Source organism: Pteropus alecto, unplaced genomic scaffold, assembly GCF_000325575.1.
Source record: "Pteropus alecto unplaced genomic scaffold, ASM32557v1 scaffold75, whole genome shotgun sequence".
Lineage (NCBI taxonomy): Eukaryota > Metazoa > Chordata > Mammalia > Chiroptera > Pteropodidae > Pteropus > Pteropus alecto.
The window spans coordinates 29402364-29424934 of record NW_006440638.1 but is presented as its reverse complement, the minus strand read 5'-3'; the positions used below and the strand labels follow the sequence as shown (position 1 = coordinate 29424934).

The following is a 22571-nucleotide window of genomic DNA, read 5'->3' as shown; positions in this document are numbered from 1 at the left end:
GATTGGACAGGAGAAGGGCTGCAGAAGGTGTATGTGAGTTGAGAGGAAAGACCAGTTGAGAGGGAGGTTTACTGGATGGGGGTGTGGTTGTACTGCGTCAAATAATGAGAGAGAGGGAATCCTCCCAACCCACTGTAGTAAGCTGTTTCTTCTTCCTTCCCAGGTCCAACACAGTTCAGCTGACGAGGATGGAATATGCCATGAAGTCTCTCAGCCTTCTCTCTCCCAAGTACCTCTCCAGGTAAGGAGAACTAAGGGTGGAAGGAAAGGGGAGATACCGGTGAACTATAGGGCAGAGCTTCTCAGATTTCAGTGGGCACATAAGTCAACTGGACATTTTGATAAAATGCAGATTCTAATTCGGGACGTCTGGAGTGGGACTCAAGATTTTGTACTTCTAACAAGTCTTCAGGTGGCGTTAATGCTGGTATGCAACCCACAACTACCACCACACATTGGGTAGAAAGAGGTAGACACTACTCTTGGTGCTTTCATTTTTTATCTCATTAAACCTCACCATGACTTTGGGAAGTGGGGATTATTATACCAAATTAATAGATGGGGAAACTGAAGCACAGGGTGGATGCAAATGAGTTGTTTGACAAGGTAGAACTTGGGCCTGTTTGACTCTAAAACCCAAGCTCCCTCCACTCCTCCTTTGGTTCTGTATTATGTATGTCAAAGTTCTAAATGCCTTACACTTACCTCAGCTTCGTCACTTCACTTCACTTTACAGATGAGAAGAGTGAAGCCAAGAAAAGAAAGCAGAATTGGGGGAATATGGGGTGGGTCTTTTATCACTTTGTTTCTCCTGATGGCCTGAGAACCAGCAGTCAATATCACTTGAAAACTTGTTAGACATATAGAATTTCGGACCCCACCTAGATGTATTGAATCGGAATCTGCATTTTATTAAGATCTCCAGAGAACTTATATGTCCATTAAAGTTTGAGATACTCTGATCTAGGAGGCTTTGAAGTAAGACTATCTAGAGAAGGCTTGGTAGGTGGTAGGGGAGGAGGAATATGATGAGCTCAGCCTAGAGGGGTTGGGGAGTGAGTTACCTTGCTATGGGGTGAGAGCTGGGAAGCAGCAGAATACTCATTTTGATGCCCCAAACTGCCCTCAGGTATGTGGCAGTGAGCACCTCAGTGGTGACACAGCAGCTGCTGTCGGAACCCAGCCCTGAGACCCTCCGGGCCCGGCCCTACAGAGTGAGCACTGCTGACCGGAGTGTGCGGAAGGGCGTCATGGCGTACAGCCTTGAGGACCTCCTCTACAAGGTTTGGGGAGGGCCTGCCCTTAGCACAGCCCAACCACTGGGACCTTGGCTAAGAGTTGGCCCTGACAACTGCCTCTGTCCTACACAAAACGAGCTGGGAGATCAGCAGGGATGAAGTTCATGGCTTAGATGGTGAAAATATTTCCTTTCTGAAGCCAGCTCTACTGGGTTGGTAGAGTAGGCCTGGAGTGCTGTCCAACTGATTAGTGATGTATGTCTAGTGATGGGGGAGGGTAGTATATTGTCGTCCTATACCAACATTAGGTCAGTGGTATTTTCAGAGCATATTTTTCTTTCTGGTTTTCCCTTAGGATACCTTTTCCAGTAGTTCTTAAACTTACAGAAGTGCCTGAAAGTGTGGGAAATGGGAAAGATTTTGACATTCCCTTCCCCATCTCCTCCCTTCAGCCAGGGCAATTCTCCTTCAGTCTGTCTCCTACATTGGCCTTCCATGTAAGGCATTATTAGTAGCTGCAGAAAACTTTCTTCAAACTACTGATAAGGTAAGCTTCCAGAGGAGGAAACCAAGATACACAACTCTTGTGGATGGTAGTCACAGTAGACGAGAATGACACCCTTCCCCATTTCCAGGCTCCCTCTCCACTTGATTGGAAATAACGACTCCCACTGCCTGGCCTACAGCCTCATCTAATCTGGTTTGTTATTAGTCATGTGCCTCATCGTCCTACTAACTTATCAGTCCCAGGGGGTGGGAATCTGCTCATCTGCAAGCCAGGTCCCCACACAGATCAAATATTTGAATTAAGCTTCCAGTCACTAGTCTGTTTAACATACAGAAATCATCTCTCTATTCTAACCCTCTATTCTAGGTTCTCTCCCCCATTTCTCTGAACTAAGTCTGTTCTTCCTGGGAGCCAATTTCCCCTCCCTTGTGAGGCTTCTGGCTATGCCAGGCTACATTTCTTGTGCTTTGACTCAAAAGTGCTCTTTCACACCTGAGTCTATACTCCGTACTATTTTTCGCCCTCAGGTCTGGAGACCACCTCCTGCATCAAAATAACCTTGTTAACACATGGCTTTCCAGACTCCACCACTGAGACTAGTTAGGTCATGAGTGAGGCCCCGGAATTGTCATTTTTAGCAGGTTCTTCAGGAGATTCTTATAGCCATTGACTTTGGGAATCAGTAGTCAGAGTCTTAAGTGCAGAGGTTGCAGGGAGGAACAGCAGTGAGGGTTCAGTTTTCTAAGATGGACCACAGGTCAAATGTAAATCTTACCAGTAGAGCAGAGAGGACGTCAGCCTATCTAGACTGCGTTGTCAAATTTGGCAACAGAAAGAAAGGAGCAGAGAGCATGAGAGAGAAGAGGGCAAGGTGATATGTTTGGCAGGGACCAGAGTTTGAAGTCCCTTATTGGCCATGACAGAGAACACTTGGGTTTCATTTTAAAAGATAACAGTAAGTCATTGGAAATTTTTTTAAAAAAATTAATTTTGAAACAGTTTCAAAGTAACAAAAGTTGCAAGAACAATACAAGACTTCACATGAATCACTTGAGAGTAAATTGCCAACTTGATGCCTAGCATTCTTGGATGCTTTGGTGTGTGTTTTCTCCAAAGATAGTCTCCTATACAACCACAATACAACCATCACAATCAGGGAAAATACAATGTTACGTGACTACCATTTAATCCTGAGACTCCATTCAAGTGTTGCCAGTCATGCCAATAATGTCCTTTGTAGTGAAAGGACCCAGGTCAGGATCAAGTGTTCTCCTTAATTGTACATTTCTTCAATGTTCTTTAATCGGGAACAGTTCCTCAATTTCCCTGACTTTCATGGCCTTGACTGTTTTGAAGATTATAAGCCAGTTTTTTTGTTGTTTACTGTTCTTCAGTTTAGAATTGTCTGAATATATACAATATTGATTTCTCACATTACTGTTTAACTTTGATTATTTGAATAAGAAAGTACAGTCAGTTTTCTCTATGTAAAGCTGTTATTTTTCTCTTTATATTAATTATTTTCTACAGAGGTACTTTGTACTAAGTAAACATCTCATTCTGCATCTAACTTTCAATATATTCATTTACTTATATAAAAAAGGACTCAAGTATTTCTACTTAAATGGGATATAAAGATGGTAACAGATTATTTATTGATACTCAAATTGTCCCAGACTGGCCACTGAGACTCCCTTTAGACCTACTTCTGTGTAGTGCTTTCTGACTTTCTGGCACAACAGGATATTGCAGGCTCATCTTGTACTTTCCCTGCCCTAGCCCATTTTTCCTAAGGAGATCTGCTTTATTTTAGTGGAGAATGGTATTCAGAAACTAAGATCTGGGAGCTAGGTGTGTTCATTGCTATTGATGTGTTGCTGATCTCAAGCCTTTATTAAAAGATTTTAAGTAGAAAAAATGTTTTCTAATGAATCCAAGTAAGAAAAGTAGAGTGAGAATTCTACTGTTCCAAAGTAATTAATGGTATAGTGCATGTCCTGTATAGTCTATCTTTATATATAACCTACTTAAATGGTATTATGTCCTATGGGGCTTGACTTTTCATTCTATGACATGTCATGGGTCTCTTTCTATTTAAATTAGTATGGTATAAAATTTAGTAAATGCACATTATGGACAATGTACTCTACCAGGTGACTTACAGTATTTCTTGTAATCATAACCTTGAAGTAGTTACTACTATTCCCATTTTCATGAGGCAGAGGCCAATTTATTCACTGGGATTTAAACCCAGGCTGTCATTTCATATGCTTTTGCATTTAGTCATTGTGAGGACTCTAAGACTGTACTTGCCTCAACCTTTTCGATGATGAAACTAGTTCAGAGAAATAAGATAACTTGATTAAGTGCAAACAGTGAAATGGGGAAGTTAGAATTCGAACCTAGGTCTGTTTATCTCTAAAGTTGCACTATCCAATGTGGTAGCTGCTAGTTACATGTGGTTATTGGACTCTTGAAATGTGTCTAGTTGAAACTGAGATGTGCTTATGTATAAAGTACATATAGGATTTTGAAGACAATATAAAAAATATAAAATCTTATATATTTTTATCTTGATTATATGCTGAAATTATATTTTAGATTGAATTAAATATATTACAAGTAGTTTCACCTGTTTTTATTTTAATGTGGCTATTAGACATTTTAAAATTACATATGCGTGATAAAGAGCATCTATGAAAAACTGACAGCTAACATCATACTTAAAGGTGGAATTCTGATAGCTTTTCTCCGTAAGATCAGGAATAAGATAAGACTGTCTGCTCTTGCCACTTCTATTTAATGTTGTACTGGAGGTTCTAGCCAGAGTGCTTTGGCAAGAAAATAAAATAAAAGGCATCCTGATTAGAACAAAAAGAAGTGAAACTATCTCTATTTGCAGATGACATGATCATGTATATTGAAAACTCTAAGGAATACACACACACACACACACACACACACACACACACACACACAGCTAATAAATGAGTTCAGCAAGGTTGTAAGATATAAGATCAATACATAAAAATCAGTTTTATTTCCATACACTGTCAATAAACAATCTGAAAATGAAATAAGGAAAACAATTCCATTTATAATAGCATCAATAAGAATAAAATATTTAAGAATAAATTTAATATATAAGACTTACAGACTGAAAATTAACATTGTTGAAATAAATTAAATTGAACACCTAAAGAAGACCTAAATAATGAAAAGATAAATATTCACGGATTGGAAGACTTAATATTGTTAAGATGGTAATATTCTTCAATTTGATCAGCAGATTCAATGCAATCCCCATCAAAATCCCAGCTACTCTTGTTGTAGGTATTAACAAACTGATTCTAAAATTTATATAGAAATTCAATGAACCCAGAATAGTCAAAACGATCTTGTAAGTTGGAGCACTTACACTTCCTGATTTCAAAACTTACTACAAATCTATGGTCAGTAATCAAGACTTTATGGTATTGATGAAAGGATAGACACACGTATTAGTTTGCTAGGGTTGCTGTAACAAAATACCACAGACCGGTATTTAAATAACAGAATCTAGAGGCTAGATCAAGGTGTTTTCAGTGTTAGTTTCTTCTGAGGTCTCTCTCCTTGGCTTGGAGATGGCCGTCTTCATGTTTACATGATCTTTTCTCTATGTATGTTTCTTTGTCCGAATCTCCCCTTTTTATAAGAATACCTTATACTAGATTAGGGCCCACCCTAATGACCTAATTTTAACTTAATTACCTCCAAATACAGTCACATTCTGAGGTACCAGAGCTTAGGACTTCAACATATAAATTTTGCGGGAATAGAATTCAGCCCATAATATATACAAATCAATGGAATAGAATTAAAAGTCCATAAATAAACCCATGTTTCTATGGCCAATTGATTTTTGACAGGGTGCCAAAACTATTTGATGGAGAAAGAATAGTCTTTTCAACAAATGGTGCTAGGACAATGGGATAGCCACATGCAAAAGAATGAAGTTGGATCCGTACATCACAGTATATACAAAATTAGGTTAAAATGGATTAAAGAGCTAAGTGTGGAGCTAAAACTATAAAACTCTTAGAAGAAACCATAGGTATAAGTCTTCATGACTTGGTTTATTAGCTATGGCATCAAAACATAAACAACCAAAGGAAAAAAACTGGACCTCATCCACATTAAAAACTTTTGTGCATCAATGGACACTCCCAAAATAAATGAAAAGATAACTCACAGAATGGGTGAAAATATTTGCAAATCACATGTCTGATAAGGGTCTAGTATCAAGAGTACATAAAGCACTCTTATAACTCAACAATAAAAAGACACCCAATTAAAAATAGGCAAAGGATTTCAGTAGACGTTTCTCTAAAGAAGATATACAAATGCATAAGAATACATGAAAATATATTTAACATCATTAGTCATTAGGGAAATGAAAATCAGAATCACTTTATACCAAATAAACTAGCTAAAATAAAGGGCAGACAATAATAAGTGTTGGTGAGATTGCAGAGAAATTGGAATCCTCCTCATACATTGCTGGTGGGAATATAAAATGATATGGCTGTTTTGAAAAACGGTTTGGTAGTTTCACAAAAAGTTAAATATGAGATTAATTGTATGACTCAGCAATGTCACTCCTAGCTATATACCTAGGAAAATTGAAAATATGTGTTGACCCCAAAACTTGTACATGAATGTTCATAACAGCATTATTCATAATACTCAGAAAATGAAAATGACCAAATGTCTACCAATTGATGAATCAATTAAAAATGTGATATACCTATATGGTAGAATATTTTTAAGCCATGAAAATGAGTGAATCATGCTACAATACATATGAAAGTTGAAAACATATTAAGTAAAAGAAGCCAGTTTAAAAAGATCACATAATGTATGATTCTATTTATATAAAACATCCATAATAGGCAAATCCATAGAGACAAACAGTAGAGTAGAGGTTGCCATGGGTTGGGGAATGGAGAGTGACCACTAATGGGTATTAGATTTCCTTCGGGGTGATGAAATTAGATAGTGGTGGTTGTTGCAGAACTTTGTGAATATACTGAAAAAAACTGAAGTATATCCTCTGGAAGGGTGAATTTTATGACATATGAATTACGTCTCAATAGAAAATTATATATGTGACTCCCATTCTATTTTATTTTGTTCTAGAATATTAACTATGATCCTAGGTACCAAGAATTACCTTATTACCTTAATATAGAGTCTTTGGATGGTGATCCCATAGCAAGAGCCCATCCCATAGACCCCTACCCACATGTTCTTTCCTGACAGCTGAGGTGATATGATATGGGTGTTCCCCATACCAGCTCTGTGGCTGCATGGGGATTGCAGAAGCAACACTAACTTTATTCACCAGGTCCGGGACATCCTGATGCTGGCAGACAAGCCTTTCTTCCTGGTGCTGGAGGAAGATGGCACAACTGTAGAGACAGAAGAGTATTTCCAAACCCTGGCAGATGACACAGTGTTCATGGTCCTCCAGAAGGGGCAGAAATGGCAGTCTCCATCAGAACAGGTGAGGTACCACCTGTGGAGGGAGAACAGTGGGAGCCTGGGAGATGTCCGTGAGGGGTGTCAACCACATGCTTGTCTTGATGCAGGGCACTAGGTACCAACTCTCCCTCTCCCGTAAGCCTGCCAAGAAGATTGATGTGGCCCGTGTAACCTTTGACCTGTATAAGGTGAACCCACAGGACTTCATTGGCTGCCTGAATGTAAAGGCAACTCTCTATGGCACATATTCCCTTTCCTACAATCTGCACTGCTATGGGGCCAAGCGTATCATGAAGTAAGTGAATTGGGATTAGCTGAGGACAGGGTGGATATGCAGCAATGGGAGAGCCCCTATCTGCTCACATGGACTTCAGCCTTCTAGGGACTAGGACTGGTATTGATGCTGACAAAGCATGATAGTTAGCATTTGTCTAGAACTTATGGCTGAACTAGTGCATTAGATTTCACTAGTGTGTGCCAAAGGAGTACAGATATTCCTCTAGGTAGAATTGGTATATATTGAGTTTTTCTAATTAACTTGCATTATAATAATTTTTTTCACTTAAAATAGTAAGTTTTCCTAAGTAGTCTTCTAGTCAACTTTTTAAAAATGAACATGTGTCAAGGATTTTATTGAACTCATTAATTAATGGGAGAACCTTCAAGAAGTTACAATTAGTTCAAAAGAGAAATCAAAATCCCACCCATATACTGGTCCATCAAGAATGCTGAAATAAACAGCAAAAAGAAAAAAAAATAGTGAAAAATGATGCTGAAATAAATTTATAGATACAAAATTGGATTTTTCCATGGGGATAGAAGGAATGAAATTATTATCCCTTCATAGGACAGAATTACTTTGCATGTCTTGGACAATAGTCATTTGTATTATCTAGTGAACTTTAAAACTTTTTTCTTTACTTTTGTAAGTCTAATCAAGTACACAGGAAGCATAAGAATATGTTAAATCATAAGACAAGTACTGTTATTGTAGTATTTTCCAAATTCAGCTGCTCCAGTGGTGCTCTAAAGCATTCTTAGCCCCACTAGATAGGTGTAGCCACTAAGGCAGAGACCATCCAATTAGTCCAAGCCACAAAGCTAGGGAGTAGCAGAACATGGCCTGTTGCAAGTTTCTTGCGACAGATTCTACTACTTTCCAATTGCTTCATTTAGTATTTACTGTGTGCCTGACCCTATGCTATAAGCTGAGAACAAGATGCCAAAACAAGCTCCATGAGGGCAAGAATTTCTGTTGCCTCCAGTACCTTGATGAATGCTGGCATATAGCAGTAATTCAAATAATAGTAGAATGAATGCGGACACATATGATCCTTGTTCTCAGGGTGCTTCTGAGAACTCCTGTTAGGGTCCCCAGAATTCTGCCAAGACACGTGTAGCTAGAGCATATCAAACCTTCTTGGCTTTCTGAGTTTATTCTCTGCATACCAAATCCGCAGATGAGGAAACAGAAGATGCATGGTTTTGCTTGCCAGAGATGATACTCAATGGCAGGCTTGAGCCTGGCTCTATGGCTAGAAGTTCAACTTTTCTTTTATATCGTACCATGCCTCCTCTGGTTCTGTGCTTGCTGAAAGTAGTTCGCAGATTTCAAAATCTAAAGCAAGAAGTTTCAGTCCAGTTAGGGGAAGTGGGACTCTCAGACCTAAACATAGGAAACATCTTGGTATCAAAAAAAAAATTGTAAGCCAGAGTTTGTATAGTGACTTAGTGGTGTTGGCTAGTTTTGTTTTTTTTTTTTTAAATTGTGCTAAAATATGCATCACACGAAATTTACCATTTTAACCACTTTTAGGTGTACAATTCAGTGACATTCACAGTGTGTGTAACTGTCACCACTATCTATTTCCAGAATTTTTTTATCATCCCAAACTGAAACTCTATACCCATTAAATATTAACTCTCCACTCCTCCCTCCCCGCAGCCCACAGTAACCTCTGTTCTACTTTTTGTCTCTGTTAATTTGCCTATTCTAGGGACCTCGTAGAAGTGGAATCATACAAGACTTGTCCCTCTGTGTCTGGCTTATTTCACTTAGCATAATGTTTTCAAGGTTCATCCGTATTGTAGCATGTGTCAGAGTTTCATTCCTATTTATGGCTAGACAACTGCTTTTAATCCTTGGTTCTCTAATTTGAGAAATGGGTATACTTCTCAGGTATAACCTTTACATTTTTAAAGAATTTTCATGTATAGATGTCTAATTATCTTTCTGCTCCCCTCCACCTCAATCATAATTTTTTGAATGAAGATTAATAGAAGATAAGTTTTAATATCAACCAGGAAGTATTTACTTTCCTTTTGTTTTCCCCTCCCCAACTGCCACTAGGAAAGGACTAGCTAGACACCCCTAATGACTCTTACTTACTTCTTTTTTTTTCTTTCTTTCTTTTTTTTTTTTAATTGCCTACAGCACCTGGTATTCCTAGGTGGTCTCCCATCCAAGTACTAACCAGGCCCAATCCTGGTTAGCTTCCGAGATCAGACGAGATCAGGCATGTTCAGGGTGGCATGGCCGTAGACTAAATAGATTTGGATAAGAGCTTGTTTAAAGTAGCCAAGCATTCAAACAACTACTCTTGACTCCATGTTTCCCCTACTTTCTATACATCAGGCACTGTGTTAGGTGATTTATGTTATTTCAACCTCCTAACCGTGTTTGGGATCAAAATGGTATCTTCATATCCAACACTCTGAAAATTCGGTCAAATGACTTGAAAAGGAGTCAGAATCTAGAACAGAAGTTGTGAAGGGCAGAGTTATGACCTTTTCATGTTATGATCTTCAAAGGCCTTATTAAATGAGCTTGAATTTTTCATTAGAAAATAGAGAGGTTTTGGACATCTCAGGTAAAGTATGATTGCAAATAATGCCCGTAGACCCTTTCCCACTTGCTGAGAAAAGACGGCATCTGTTCCTGTTTGTACATCACTCTACAAGTCATGAAATTATGAAGGGAGCATGGGGAAGGAGGTATTAAATGGAAGCATGCAGGGGTTTTCTTTGTGTTTTGACTCTACTACCTTCTCATTCTACCCAGGGAAGCTATTCGCTGGGCCCTCTTCAGCATGCAGGCCACAGGGCACGTTCTGCTTGGCACCTCCTGTTACATGCAGCAGCTTCTGGATGCCACAGAGGGAGGGCAGCCCCCCAAGGGCAAGGCTCCATCCCTCATCACAACCTGTCTGAAGATGCTGCAATGAAGGCCCAAGTCCTCAGAGGCCTTCCCCAGCCAAGGACTACACCAGAGACGCTATGCTCAGCTGTTCGCCCCCACAAGCCTGGCAGTTAGAGAGCTTCTTACTTCCTCACACCTCCCTTACCTCCACAGGACCTTAAAGGGGAAAGGGCTTGAAACCTGTGGTGGGCTGGCCAAAGGAGAAATGAGTGTCCTTGTCTTGGCCCAGCTCCTTCCTGCCTAAGGTAGTTTAGCTGACCAAGACTAGTCACCAGCAGGCTAGGCACGAGGGCTGCCCCTCGGACACCTGTCTTTACATGTCTTTACTTTCATCACATTCCCTACCTCCTGACCCCCATTCCTATGACTCCTGAGTAAATAGTAAGGCACACTACTATATGATATCAGAGAGTTTGCAATAAATGATTTATGCTGATATATCTTCTTTGCTTGTGTTCTTTGGGAATGAGGGTGGGGTTCTATCTGAAAGGCCGGGAAGAGAGGAATCTATTGTCAAATCATTCTCCAAAATGTTGTAGGAAACAGCACTTTTTCTGCCAAAAAATTTTTTCAGTTGATTCTAGAAATAAATGTCTGCTTAATCAGAGATTTGAGCAAACCATATAATCCATGCAATAAATAAAAATTTCCAAAATAAATTTGCCTATTAGAAGGGCTTTGATTGGCAGGGTGAGAAGAAGGCACATGTCTAATTTCTAATTGTTGCATTTTATTACAACCTTTTAAATGTTTAGGTGAGAAAGTACCAACCAAGCTGTAATGCAGCTCTCCATTAATGCCTTCCCTAGCTTGCCAGACAGTTCAGAACTTTCAACCTCAGGATTTCAAAATGAGCTGTTAGGTAGCCACAAAGAATATTAATTTCTCAGCAGTGTAAGTTGGCATTTTTCAATATAGGACAACTCAAATAAAAGCATGAAAGGCTAGGTTTGTAGGTGACTATGCTTTAGCCTGTAACTCTTGGATTCAAACGTGTCATTTCTGACCCTTACTATAAAGCCTATATGGGTTTATTAAAAACAAAGGCAAAGACCTGTGTTACTAAAGCTAGGGTTGGAGAGTTATTGCTGGCAGGGAACCCATACCCTGCAGCCATGTGTGGGAGGAGCTGCCAGAGGTAGCAGAAGAACACTTTCTATTCTGAGCTTTCCTGCTCATGCAGTTATGGCTAGAGAGCTGGCTCAGTGCCATCCTGGCTCCATGGGGTGGTCCTTCTGACATTATGTTTACATTAGCAGGGAGCTATTCCTGGTCATCCCTTGCTGAGGCTGTGGCCTTCCTGCTCCTCCTGTAAAGTTAGTCATACATTGAGTTGGGCTGGGGGTGGCAGAAGCTTGGAATTTATCCCTACTCCCCCTCCTCCTGAGATTTGGAGTTTCACAAGTGAGTCTTGAGTGACTAACTCTTGGCACTGAGCCTTCCAAGATCAAGAAAAATTAGGTTCTTCCATTTCTTCTAGGAACTTGGGGCTAATGGAGTCACATCAGCTGTGGGCAGTGAACAGGAGAGGGCAGCCTTTGATGCGGCTGGGGTGTGTAGAGAGAAAATTCCAAGAGCAAAGAAGCTCAAGCCTCAGCAGAGCCAGGGGCCAGTCCACGTGAGGGAATGGCCCCTCCTGCGGCCAAGCACCAACAGTGGAGGAGAGGTCTGTTGCACTTAAGGCAGGCTGTGTCTTGACCCCTCAGCCTTAGTTTTGCCATCTTGCTCAAGCTCGTACTTACTTATGAATGACAGAAGACCTTTCAGAAGAGGGATTGTAAAATACCGTGGTGCCTTATGACAAAACACAATAATGTCTGAGCCCAAACTAAGACAAAATCAAATTTCTTACCGGTCCTGTCTATATTTGCACGTATCTATTTAAAAGTTGATTATTTAAATATTTGAATTTTTTAAAAGTTTCTTGAGGTATAACTTGCATACAATAAAATTTACCCTTTTAAGTTATATATTTCAACTAAATTTTGGCAAATAATCACCCCTTCTAGCATGTCAAAAAGCTTCCTTATGCCCCTTTCTAGTCAATGCCCATCTCTCCACCCACCCCAAGCCCCTGGCAACCACTGACTGTTTTCTGCCAATATACTTTGCATTTTCTAAAATGTTATGTACATAGAATTGCACAGGTTTTTTAAAAACTTGCTTCTACCTATTTTATTTTAAAATATTTTTATTATTTAAACTATATGAATGAGATTAAAAACTTAAGCAGTTCCAAAGGGTAAAAATAATTAGTTATTCATTTTCTCACTGGATTCCTTCTCTAGAAGCAACCACCACCTCATTTTTGTGTGATCTGTCAGAAATGCAGGAGTATAAGTATAATAAATATATATAAATCACACACATATATATACAGTCATGCATCCCTTAATGACGGGGCAGTTCTAAGAAATGTATCATCAGGAGATTTTTGTTGTGTGTGAGCATCATAGTGTGAACTTACACAAACCTCGATGGTATAGCCAACTACACACCTAGGCTATATGATATAGCCTATTGCTCCTAGGCTATAAGCCTGTATAGAATGTTAATGTACAAAACAACATGAGATTAAGCACAAGAGAAAATGATGCAATCAAGAGACTTGGTAAGCACAAGATGTATGAGGCTGCTGACAGTACAAAACATGGCATACTGTTTTACAGCAAATGTTTTTTATAAGTAGAAAGAATACACTCTAAAGTAATGATAAAAAGTATAGTACAGTAAATACATAAACCAGTAACAGTCTTTCATTATCATTATCAAATATTATGTACTATACATAATTATAAGTGCTATACTTTTATTTAACTGGCAGCACAGTAGGTTTGTTTACACCAGCATCACCACAAACATGTGAGTAATGCATTGCGCTATGATGTTATGACAGCAATGATGTCACTAAGTAATAAGAATTTTTCAGCTCTATGATAATCACAAGGGACCACCATCACGTATGTGGTCCATAGTTGACTGAAATGTCTATATGTGCATATGACTGTATATATACAGTACATGCATATTCTAGTCACATGGTCCTTCACTTTGCCTTTTCGACTTAATATATTCTAGAGATGGAGTCATATCAGCACATGTAGACCTACACATTCCTTAATGGCTGCATGGTATGGCTGTGCTGCAATTGACTTAACCATTCCTCTGTTAATGGATTTAGGTTAATTAGAAGTCTTTTGCTAATGTAAACAATGAATTGAAAGTTATAGTGCTATTTGTAAATAAATAAAACAACACCAGGTTGCATGTAACTTCTCTATAGTTGTAATTACAGGACAGAATTTTGTTCTTTGCTTTTTTTCCACTTAGTTCATTTCTCCTGTTGTTCCCTCCCTCTGCCTCCTAGTGAATTTCCATTAGTTCTTTGCAATCTGTCAATCACAACCCATGCTGGGACACGTTTTTTGATGTCATCTGGCGTGTCTCTCTCTCTCTCTCTCTCTCTCTCTCTCTCTTCCCCGCTTCTTCCCTCCACAGAGTTTACCAATACGTGTTCTGATGCTGTGATCTGAACTGTTGTCCAGTTGGTTCAACTTCTTATAGGTAGGACCTGGGTCTTGTTGATCTGTTTCCAGCTCACAGATGTCAGGGCTTGGCATGAAGTTAGCACTCAAAAAATGTTGAATGGAATCTACATCCACGCCATCCTGAACATGCCCGATCTTGTCTAATCTTGGAAGCTAAGCACGGTCTGGCCTGGTTAGTACTTGGATGGGAGACCACCTAGGAATACCAGGTGCTGTAAGCATTAAAAAAAAAACGTCTAATGGATAATGTTATTTCCCCTATAGAGCTAAACACAGGACAATTTATGTTTCCAGTTCTGAGATTCGTTTTGTTTTTGTTTTGATAAATAATGCTGTAGTGAATCTCTTTCTGCCTCTGGCCTTTTTCTCCCTTTGAATTATGTACCAGGCTGTTCTTGGAAGTGGGTTTACTGAACCAAAGCGTGTGGACTCCCCCCCACCCCCGATTTTCCTTAAGATATCGTGCCCAACAGTGGTCTTTTGAAGTCAGAAAGCTCCTAAGAATTGAAATGGTAATCAGAAAAACCTTAATCTTTTGTCCTGAGACTAGTTTTCTGACCTCGGGAAATTTCTTCCCTAGTCTGTCTCTTAGATTCCCCAAAATCACAGGTGCAAACACACATTTCCTCCCCAGGCAAGGTCATAGCTCCGCCTTCTCACGGCTCTATAGCTCCACCTTCTCGCTATTCCGATTGACAGTCAACCTGACCAATCAGTGCACAGTGGGCAAGGGGCGGGGAGGGGCTGCCCTCTGGACACATGCGCACTGTCCTCGCTCGGGGACATGGGTGGCTACTGTACTTTGGGTCGCGTCTCGGGAAGTTGGCGTCTGGCGTCAGGGGTGTGCTCAGCTTTCAAGGCCGCAGGTTTTGGGACCGAGGCCCGGTGATTACACCCCCACACCACTTCTTATGGAAGGGATGATGGGGCTGGGGGAAGTTGTGTGCGGAATCTGGCATTAGGAAGATAAGAGTTCTAATCTCAGCTATTGTGTGACCGTACATTATTAGCCTTTCGACCTCTCTGAGCCTGTTTTCACCTCCATAAAATGGGGCCAGTCGAACGTGAATTTTCAGAGAGCTCAGCTCAGGCAGTCTGAGGCATTTGTTAGGATTTGGAAAGAGCTGTGTGAAAATAAGAATGAGTAGCGCCTAGAGAAACGAATGCTTCCCTTATTGCTTACCCCACCTTTTCCAGGCATCAGCGGCAACCTCAAGGCTCCAGCAAATGGTTGGGAACCCCGGGGAAACAGCCCTTTCCAGGGCTGCTGCAGCCAGAATACCTCAGTCGGGAGGAGCTGGTTGATGTGCTGAGGGCATCTGTGGTGGACCAGAAAGGTGAGGATGAGAGAGGGACAGCTGCACAGAGACCCAAGAGGGGAATCTGCTGCTCCAGGCCTTCTGAGGGGCTGACTGGGCTCCCTACTAAAGCCTTTAGGGTCAAATCCTGGTTCTGCTGCCCATTAGCGGCATGAGCTGGGACGAGCCACATAATCTGTCTGAGCCTCAGCTTTATGGGGATAGGAGTGTGGGATGGGAGAGTGTAAAGAACTAGAGAGTCTTGAACACAGTAGGCGCTCTGTAATGAGAATTGTTATAATAAATTGCCTATCGATCCAGATCCAGGCCCTGTAAAATCAGTTTGCTGTGTAGTTTTAGGAAAATAATTTCTCTGAGCCTCAGTTTTCATTCAGTGATTTATTAATTTTTCTCAACTATTTACTGAGCATAGGTTACATTCCAGGCACTGTTCTAGGCACAGCTATACAGTACAGAAGAAGAAAATTATGTTTTCTGCTCTCAGGGATCCAAGATTTTAGCAAGAGAAATGGATTAGACAGGAAATGAATAAACAGGGTTCTTACTAGTAATCAGTACCATGAATAAAACTGGGTGTTATGATGGTGAGGAACTATAGGAGTGGGGCAGACATTAGATTGTGGATTTAGGCCTCTATGGTGGTAACATTTGAGCCAAGATATATGAAGGAGCCAGACTTGAAAATCTGGGACAGAGGAAATTGCAAGTGCAAAGGCCCTGAGGTGGCAGCGTGCTTAGCATATGCAAGGGTCAGAAAGAAATTCAGTTTAGGGTGTGGTTGATAACATGTCTGAGAGTTGTAGTGGGGCCACATGATAAGATGAATTGAGAAAGTACTTTATAAACTGCTGCTTTTGCTGTCAAAGATGTTCATGTAATATATGTTTCAGGACCACTAGTGACTTTGAACAAGCCACAAGGTCTGCCAGTGACAGGTATGAACCGGGGAAGGAGATGCACTGAAAGGGAATTTGATGTCTCTGAGGGAGGGAATAATGACGAGAAGGGGACAGTGAGATAAAGTTGCCTCTGGGAGCAACTTGTATTTTTTTCTTTTTTTTCTCAGGGAAACCAGGAGAGCTGACATTGCTCTCGGTGCTGCCAGAGCTGAGCCAGTCCCTGGGGCTTGGAGAGAGGGAGCTCCAAATTGTCCAAGCATCTGAGAAGTAAGTGGTGGTGGTCATAGGAAAGTAAGGAGACAGGTGTCCATCTGGGGTTGGGGAACACTTGCTTGGAAATAAGCCAAGACATTTCCACAGCTGGTTTGAGATCATAGAGATAGGATACAAGATAAAGAAGGAAGCAGACAGATCTGGGTTCAAATTCTCATGGGTAAACTGTGATCTTAGGCAAAGTATAAAACCTCACTGAGCCTCAGTTCCCTCACTCATAAGATAGAGCTAATAATACTTATGTTTAGTATGTAGTCACTTCTCCAAGCCCATATTCATGGTAGGCATTGGGAGTTGATCCATGATTTTCTTTCCTCTAATAGCCATCTTTTAAAGATGGTACTTGAGATAAAACATTTCTGTAATTTCACAGACTCATGGGCTTGTTTGTGGGGAATTTAATTATTTCAGAGCTAATATATATAAAATTCCTATGATAGTGCCTGACACTCAGCAATTGGTGGTAATTGTTATGATGTTTGACTCTGAGCTCCCTGGGGATCAGGCTAAAATGAGAAACACATGGAGCTACATAGCCCTCTTATCAAACACAAGGAAGCCTTCTTTCTCAGGAGGTCTGGATTATAGTCTGGTGTTACTGTTTGACCTTAATCAGGTCAATGTTCCTCCCTTTTTTGTGAGCCTAAGGGACTTTAACTTTTGTGATTTGTCTCCTTCTTCCAGGGAGTCCTCTGGGCTTGTACTCCTCTCTAGTTGCCCCCAAACAGCAAGCCGCCTCCAGAAGTTCTTTACCCACTCACGGAGAGCCCAGAGACCCATAGCCACCTACTGGTGAGAGGTGCTGGGAGGCTCCCATGGCAGTGGGGAGGTCCCAGCAAGCCACTCTGTGACCTTCTCCTGCCTCTTTCACAGGGCTGTCACTGATGGGATCCCAACTACTTCTGAGGGGAAGATCCAAGCAGCTCTGAAATTGGAACACATTGATGGTGTCAGTCTCGTGAGTCAGGGTCTGGGTGGGGAAGGATAGGGAACCTTCCAGACATATTACCCCTACAGAGAAGTCAAGGGTATAGACTTGGGGTGGCTGGCCCTCCTGTCCCCTAAAACAGGCAAGTGAGCACTACCTATCTATACTGTGGTCCTGTCCTGAGTCTGTTGGGAGCCAGAAGAGTCTGGGTATAGCTCCCAGGTATGTATGAAGCTCGTTCATTCTTGGGGGCTCACACCAGGTAGTTCCAGTGAAGTCCCCAACCCGAAAGGACATCCTAGAAGGTGTCAAGAGGACCCTCAGCTACTTCCGTGTGGTGGCTACTGGCTCTGGCTGTGCCCTGGTCCAGCTGCAGCCATTGACAGGTGGGTCTGAAGTCCCAGCCAGACTTTAGAACTGTATTTGATTGGGGGAGGCAAGTGGGTGGAAGGAAGGTGATGGCGTTAGTAGCAGCCTCAGTAGCATTTGATGGACCCCAAGGGTGCATGTGACCAGGCCCAGATAGAGGAGGCAGTGCTTCTGCTGGCAGTCTGATGGTCATTCTTTTGTAGCTCACTACTTTTTCTCTTAGTTATTGGTCTCAGGATCTTCTCTTTGTCTTTGGTATTCTGTAGTCTCACTATGATGAATCTTGTTGTGTGAGTTTAATTTTATTTATCCTGCTTAGGATTCACTGTGCCTCCTGAATCTGAAAATAAATATATGTTATCTATCCCAGAAAGTTCTCTCTTGAAATATTGCACCTCTTACATTCTCTCTATTCTCTTCCTTTTGAAAGCCTAATAGGCATGTCTGACCTTCTCATTCTACTTACTGTCTCTTAACTTTTCTTTCATAGTTTTCATTGCTTTATCTCTGCTGCAGTCTGGGTAATTTCTTTAGATCTATCTTCCAGTCGAGTCATCTTCTCTTCATTTGGATCTAATCTGCCAACTTAATTTATCAGTTGACTGTGTTTTTCACTTCTAGAAGTTCTATTTGATTCTTTTACACATAGCCTTTTAAAAAATATGGCATGCTTTTTTTTCTCCTATTTGTTTTTATCTTTATTTAAAACATCCTTATATTGTATTTCTATAATTCCATTGTCTGAAATTCTGGAAGGTCTAATCCCATTGTGTTTCTCACTGACTCACACTTGGTGGGTTGTTTCCTTATTGCTCTGTGATTCAGCATTGTTAATTCAGGTTCAGCTGGCCTTAATCTATGGAAATCCTTTATTGCCTTCTTGTAGCAGGGACCTCGGGGAGAGGTTCTGCCTCTGCTTCTGCTGAATGTCTTACAGCTATCACTGCTTCAGGACCTCTCTGAATTTTAGTGTCTCATTTAGAGGTCACTCAAGTAGTAGTAGAACTCCAAACCTGTGCGAGAGCAGGCTCATGGTTTTGCATTCTCAGGGGAAAACTTTTTCATTCCCTTCATCCAATCCTAAAGTGATTATCTGCCTTCTTTGGTGGCTGGCTTTTTCCCTGGTCCACCCTTTCACTGAAGATGTAGCCCCTCTAGGATTTCATTTGGCACCAAGGCTTCATCGCTGGCCTCTAGGGTAGCTACTTAAATCCTAGACCCCTAGATATCAAGATTGGCAGCATCCCTAGAACAGAGAAATTGGCTCTCATGTGCTCTGAATTTGTTTTCCTTTTTGCATTTTGGTTTTGGAGACCTTACTTTCCTGTGTGCCCAGCTGTGTATTTAAAAGGATGATTGTTATAGCTTTTCAGTGTTTCTAGGTGGTTTATAGCAAGAGGGTTTTTAGATTATCCAGTCTATCATATTGCCAGACATGGATGGACACAGAATACCGCTCCTGGGTTTGAATCCTAGTTTATTGTGTGGTAAGCAAGTCACTTTTTAAGCCTTCATTTTTCTATCTGTAAAATGGAAATGAAGATATGACCCACCTTATAGGGTTATGAGGATTAAGTAAGTTTACATATATGAAACATTTTGTACCATGTTTAGCACATAGTATCCCATATCTGTATTTGTTAAGGTACTTTCAGTTGTAAGTTTCCCCAAAATCAGTTCAAATTAGTATAAACCAAAGAAACGGAATTTTTTGGCTCACATGATTTGGCTGGATCCAGAGGCTCAGAGGATGTCATTCGGAAGCTGTTTCTCCGTTTCTTCTCGCCTCCTGCACATTGGCTGCTTTCTACCAAGGCTTTCCCCTGGTAAAGGCAGAGATGGCCAGGAGCTCTAGCAGCTCTAGGCTTACACTCCACCAGTTTAGCACCCTAACAGGAAAGAGCATTCCTTATTCCCAGTAGCTTTAACAATAAATTCTCAATTGCCTCTCTTCATGAGTGAATCCCACAGGCAAGGTGATTGACAGCTATGACTGTCCCGACCTGGTCATGCATCCTGCTCTGGAGGCAGGAACAGTAGCATTGACCTCACTCAAACCACCTAATCTGAGAATGGAGGGGTGGTGTTTCCTCAGAGGAAAGGGGGAAAGACAATATTGGCTGAGATAGAAAGAGAAGCTGCTCACCATCTGTCCTATTGCTTCTGTCTTCCAGTGTTCCCAAGTCAGCTACAGGTACACATGGTACTGCAACTCTGTCCTATGCTTGGGGACCACAAGTATTCCACCGGTGTGGGCACTGTTCTGGGCCAGCGCTTTCTACTGCCAGCTGAGAGCATCAAGCCCCAAAGACAGGTACCCAAGCCTCCTGCCCTCAGGGGGTAAACTGGGGGATGAGGGTGGGCAGCACCTTCAGACATTAGCTAGGTAGTTTGGGACTGAGAGGCAGTCCTCTTGGCTTCTAAAGCTATCTGTAGCCCTGTCTTGCCGTGTGGCCCTGAGCAAGTGACATCTCTCTTGGGCCTCATTCTGCCCAATAAGGGAGGTGAACTGGCTGATTTCTAATGGCCCTTCTAAGTCTGCCATTCTTTGAGTCATTTGGCATAAGGGGTAAAAGAGGTCATGTGTGTGTATTAGGGTAACTCTGTTGGCTCTAACAGAGTAGCCCCAAAGCACCAGAGTCTTAACACATTAATTTCCCTCCATGTTAAATCCAATTAATGGGATGGGGTAGAAGTGGGCTTTGTTCCAAGCAGTCACTCAGGGACCTAGGCTGTTGGCTATCCAGTCAGATCGTAACGGGGGACAGTGTAGGTTTATGTGAGAAATTTTCATAGGCCAGGTCTGGAAGCAATATACATACTTGCACTCCTGTTCCATTGGCTGGAACTCAATCACATGGCTAAGAAATGTAGTTTAGTTGTATGCCCAGGCAGAAAGTGATTTGGTAAACCCCTAGCCGATCTCTGCCATAGTGGGAGTGTGCCTGTGTGTGTACGTGTAGAAAAGAAATCACCATGGACGATGAAGGAGGGAGGAAGTACTTGCCTCCCTCCCATTTTGGTTAGAGCTGGTTGGAACTCACCTGGTTGAATGCTGACATGCCTCTCTCACCCCAGGTTCTGGATGAAGCCCTCATCAGATGCCTCCACCTAACACCCTCCCAGGTTGCCCAGCTGCCATTGCACCTCCACCTGCACTGTCTCCACCTCCCAGGCGCCAGGCCCAGGGACTCCCCCGTTGAGCTTGTGGCACCCTTGCCCCCTTATTTCTCCAGGACCTTACAGTGCCTGGGGCTCCGCCAACAATAGTTGTCCTTCTGTTCCTTTTATTTCCATTGGAAAGCAATGGGTGTAGAGGCACCGCAGGCCTGAGGAGTGTGAGTTCAGTGCTCAACATACAGAAAGGCTATGGTTTAAGACCCTGGGCTCCGTAGTCAGATTAACCTAAGATCAAATCCTTGCTGTGTGGCATCAGACAAATAACTTCACCTCTCTGGATTTGAGATAATAGAAGTACTTAACTCAGTATGGTTTTGAGGATTTGCTTAGAAAGTAAATGTTTATCATGGAACATGTTTTCTGCTGAGTTCAGTGTGTGGTCTTTTGTTTGGCTATTTCTGTTCCAGTTCTAGGTGGGAAGAAATGTTAGATTTTTAAATTGTGGTAAAATACACCTAGCAAGATTTACCATCTTAACTGTTTTTAAGTGTACAGTTAGTGGCATTACGTACATTCATGCTGTTGTGTAATCACCACCACCATCCATCCCAGAACTCTTCATCTTGCAGAACTGAAACTCGGTTCTCATTAAACACTAAGTCCCCATTCCCTTTCTCCCAACTCCTAGTAGCCACTGTTCTCCTTGTCTCTATGAATTTGACTACTCTAGGGAACCTCATATAAGATAGATTTTTTACTAAAAAAAATTGAGACATATATTAAATAGAGTGCATAAAATCTCTGTAATTTAAAGAATAATTTTAATATGACACCCATATGACCATTCAGGGCATGAAATAAACATCCTTTCCTTTCTTGTAGAGCAGTTCTCAACATGGCCCCTACATTAGAACCCCCACTACTTAACCCCCCTCAGGAAGCTCAGGAGTGATTCTGCACCCCAAAGATACTGGTTTAATTAGTCTGGGGTGGAGACCCCTAGCATCATCTTTTTTTTAAAGCTCCCAGAGGGGTTCAGTCTAAGTTGGAATCACTGCCCTTTTGGAAGAATCCTTTCCTTGCTTGTCTTTTAAAGTTTTACCACATAATGTATGCATCCTTAAACACTATATTTCATTTTGCCTGTTTCTGAAGTTTCTATAAATGGAATCATGCTTATATGTTCTTTTGTGATTTGCTCTCATTCCACAGTGAGCAGTGCATCTGTGTTGTATAGTATAGAGTATGAATTCTAGTGCTTGAATATATCAGTTTATCCATTCTGCTGTTAATAGACAGGTTGTCTGGCTGTTGCTGCAGTGTTGTGAACCTGCTTATAAGCATTTCATGTTGGTTATGCAAAAATTTCTGGATCAGTATATATACCTTCATTTGACTAGTGTATTAGTCTCCTATGGCTGCTGTAGCAAATTACTACAACCTGAGTGACTTAAAACAACAGTAATTGATTCTCTCACAGTTCTGGAGTTTAGGAGTCCAAAATCAAGGTATCGATATGGCTATGCTCTCTCTAAAGGCTCCTTTAGAGAGAATCCTTCCTGGCCTTTCAACTTTCGGTGGCTCCAAGCATTCTTTGTCTTGTGGCTGCATCACATCAATCTCTGCCTTCAACTTTACACAGCCTTC

At 41.3% G+C, this 22571-nt stretch overlaps 2 protein-coding genes and 1 non-coding gene across 3 annotated transcripts; 2 read left to right on the top strand and 1 right to left on the bottom strand.

Moving 5' to 3' along the window:
- Positions 1-170: 170 nt before the first annotated feature.
- CIDEC (cell death inducing DFFA like effector c) lies at positions 171-10534 on the top strand. The gene is made up of 5 exons (XM_006917603.2): positions 171-241; positions 1130-1283; positions 7133-7291; positions 7377-7564; positions 10331-10534. Exons 1-5 carry the CDS (start codon positions 189-191, stop codon positions 10491-10493), a joined length of 717 nt encoding a protein of 238 aa, XP_006917665.1. The 5' UTR covers positions 171-188; the 3' UTR covers positions 10494-10534.
- On the bottom strand, positions 9695-9813 carry LOC112484344. The gene has a single exon (XR_003048010.1). It is a non-coding gene; the product is annotated as a 5S ribosomal RNA (ribosomal RNA).
- A 4230-nt stretch (positions 10535-14764) lies between the features above and the next one.
- On the top strand, positions 14765-22105 carry RPUSD3 (RNA pseudouridylate synthase domain containing 3). Its single transcript, XM_006917602.3, has 9 exons — positions 14765-14901; positions 15214-15353; positions 16226-16270; positions 16402-16501; positions 17192-17299; positions 17381-17465; positions 17698-17821; positions 19979-20118; positions 20883-22105. Exons 1-9 carry the CDS (start codon positions 14801-14803, stop codon positions 21072-21074), a joined length of 1035 nt encoding a protein of 344 aa, XP_006917664.1. The 5' UTR covers positions 14765-14800; the 3' UTR covers positions 21075-22105.
- The last annotated feature ends 466 nt before the right edge of the window (positions 22106-22571 follow it).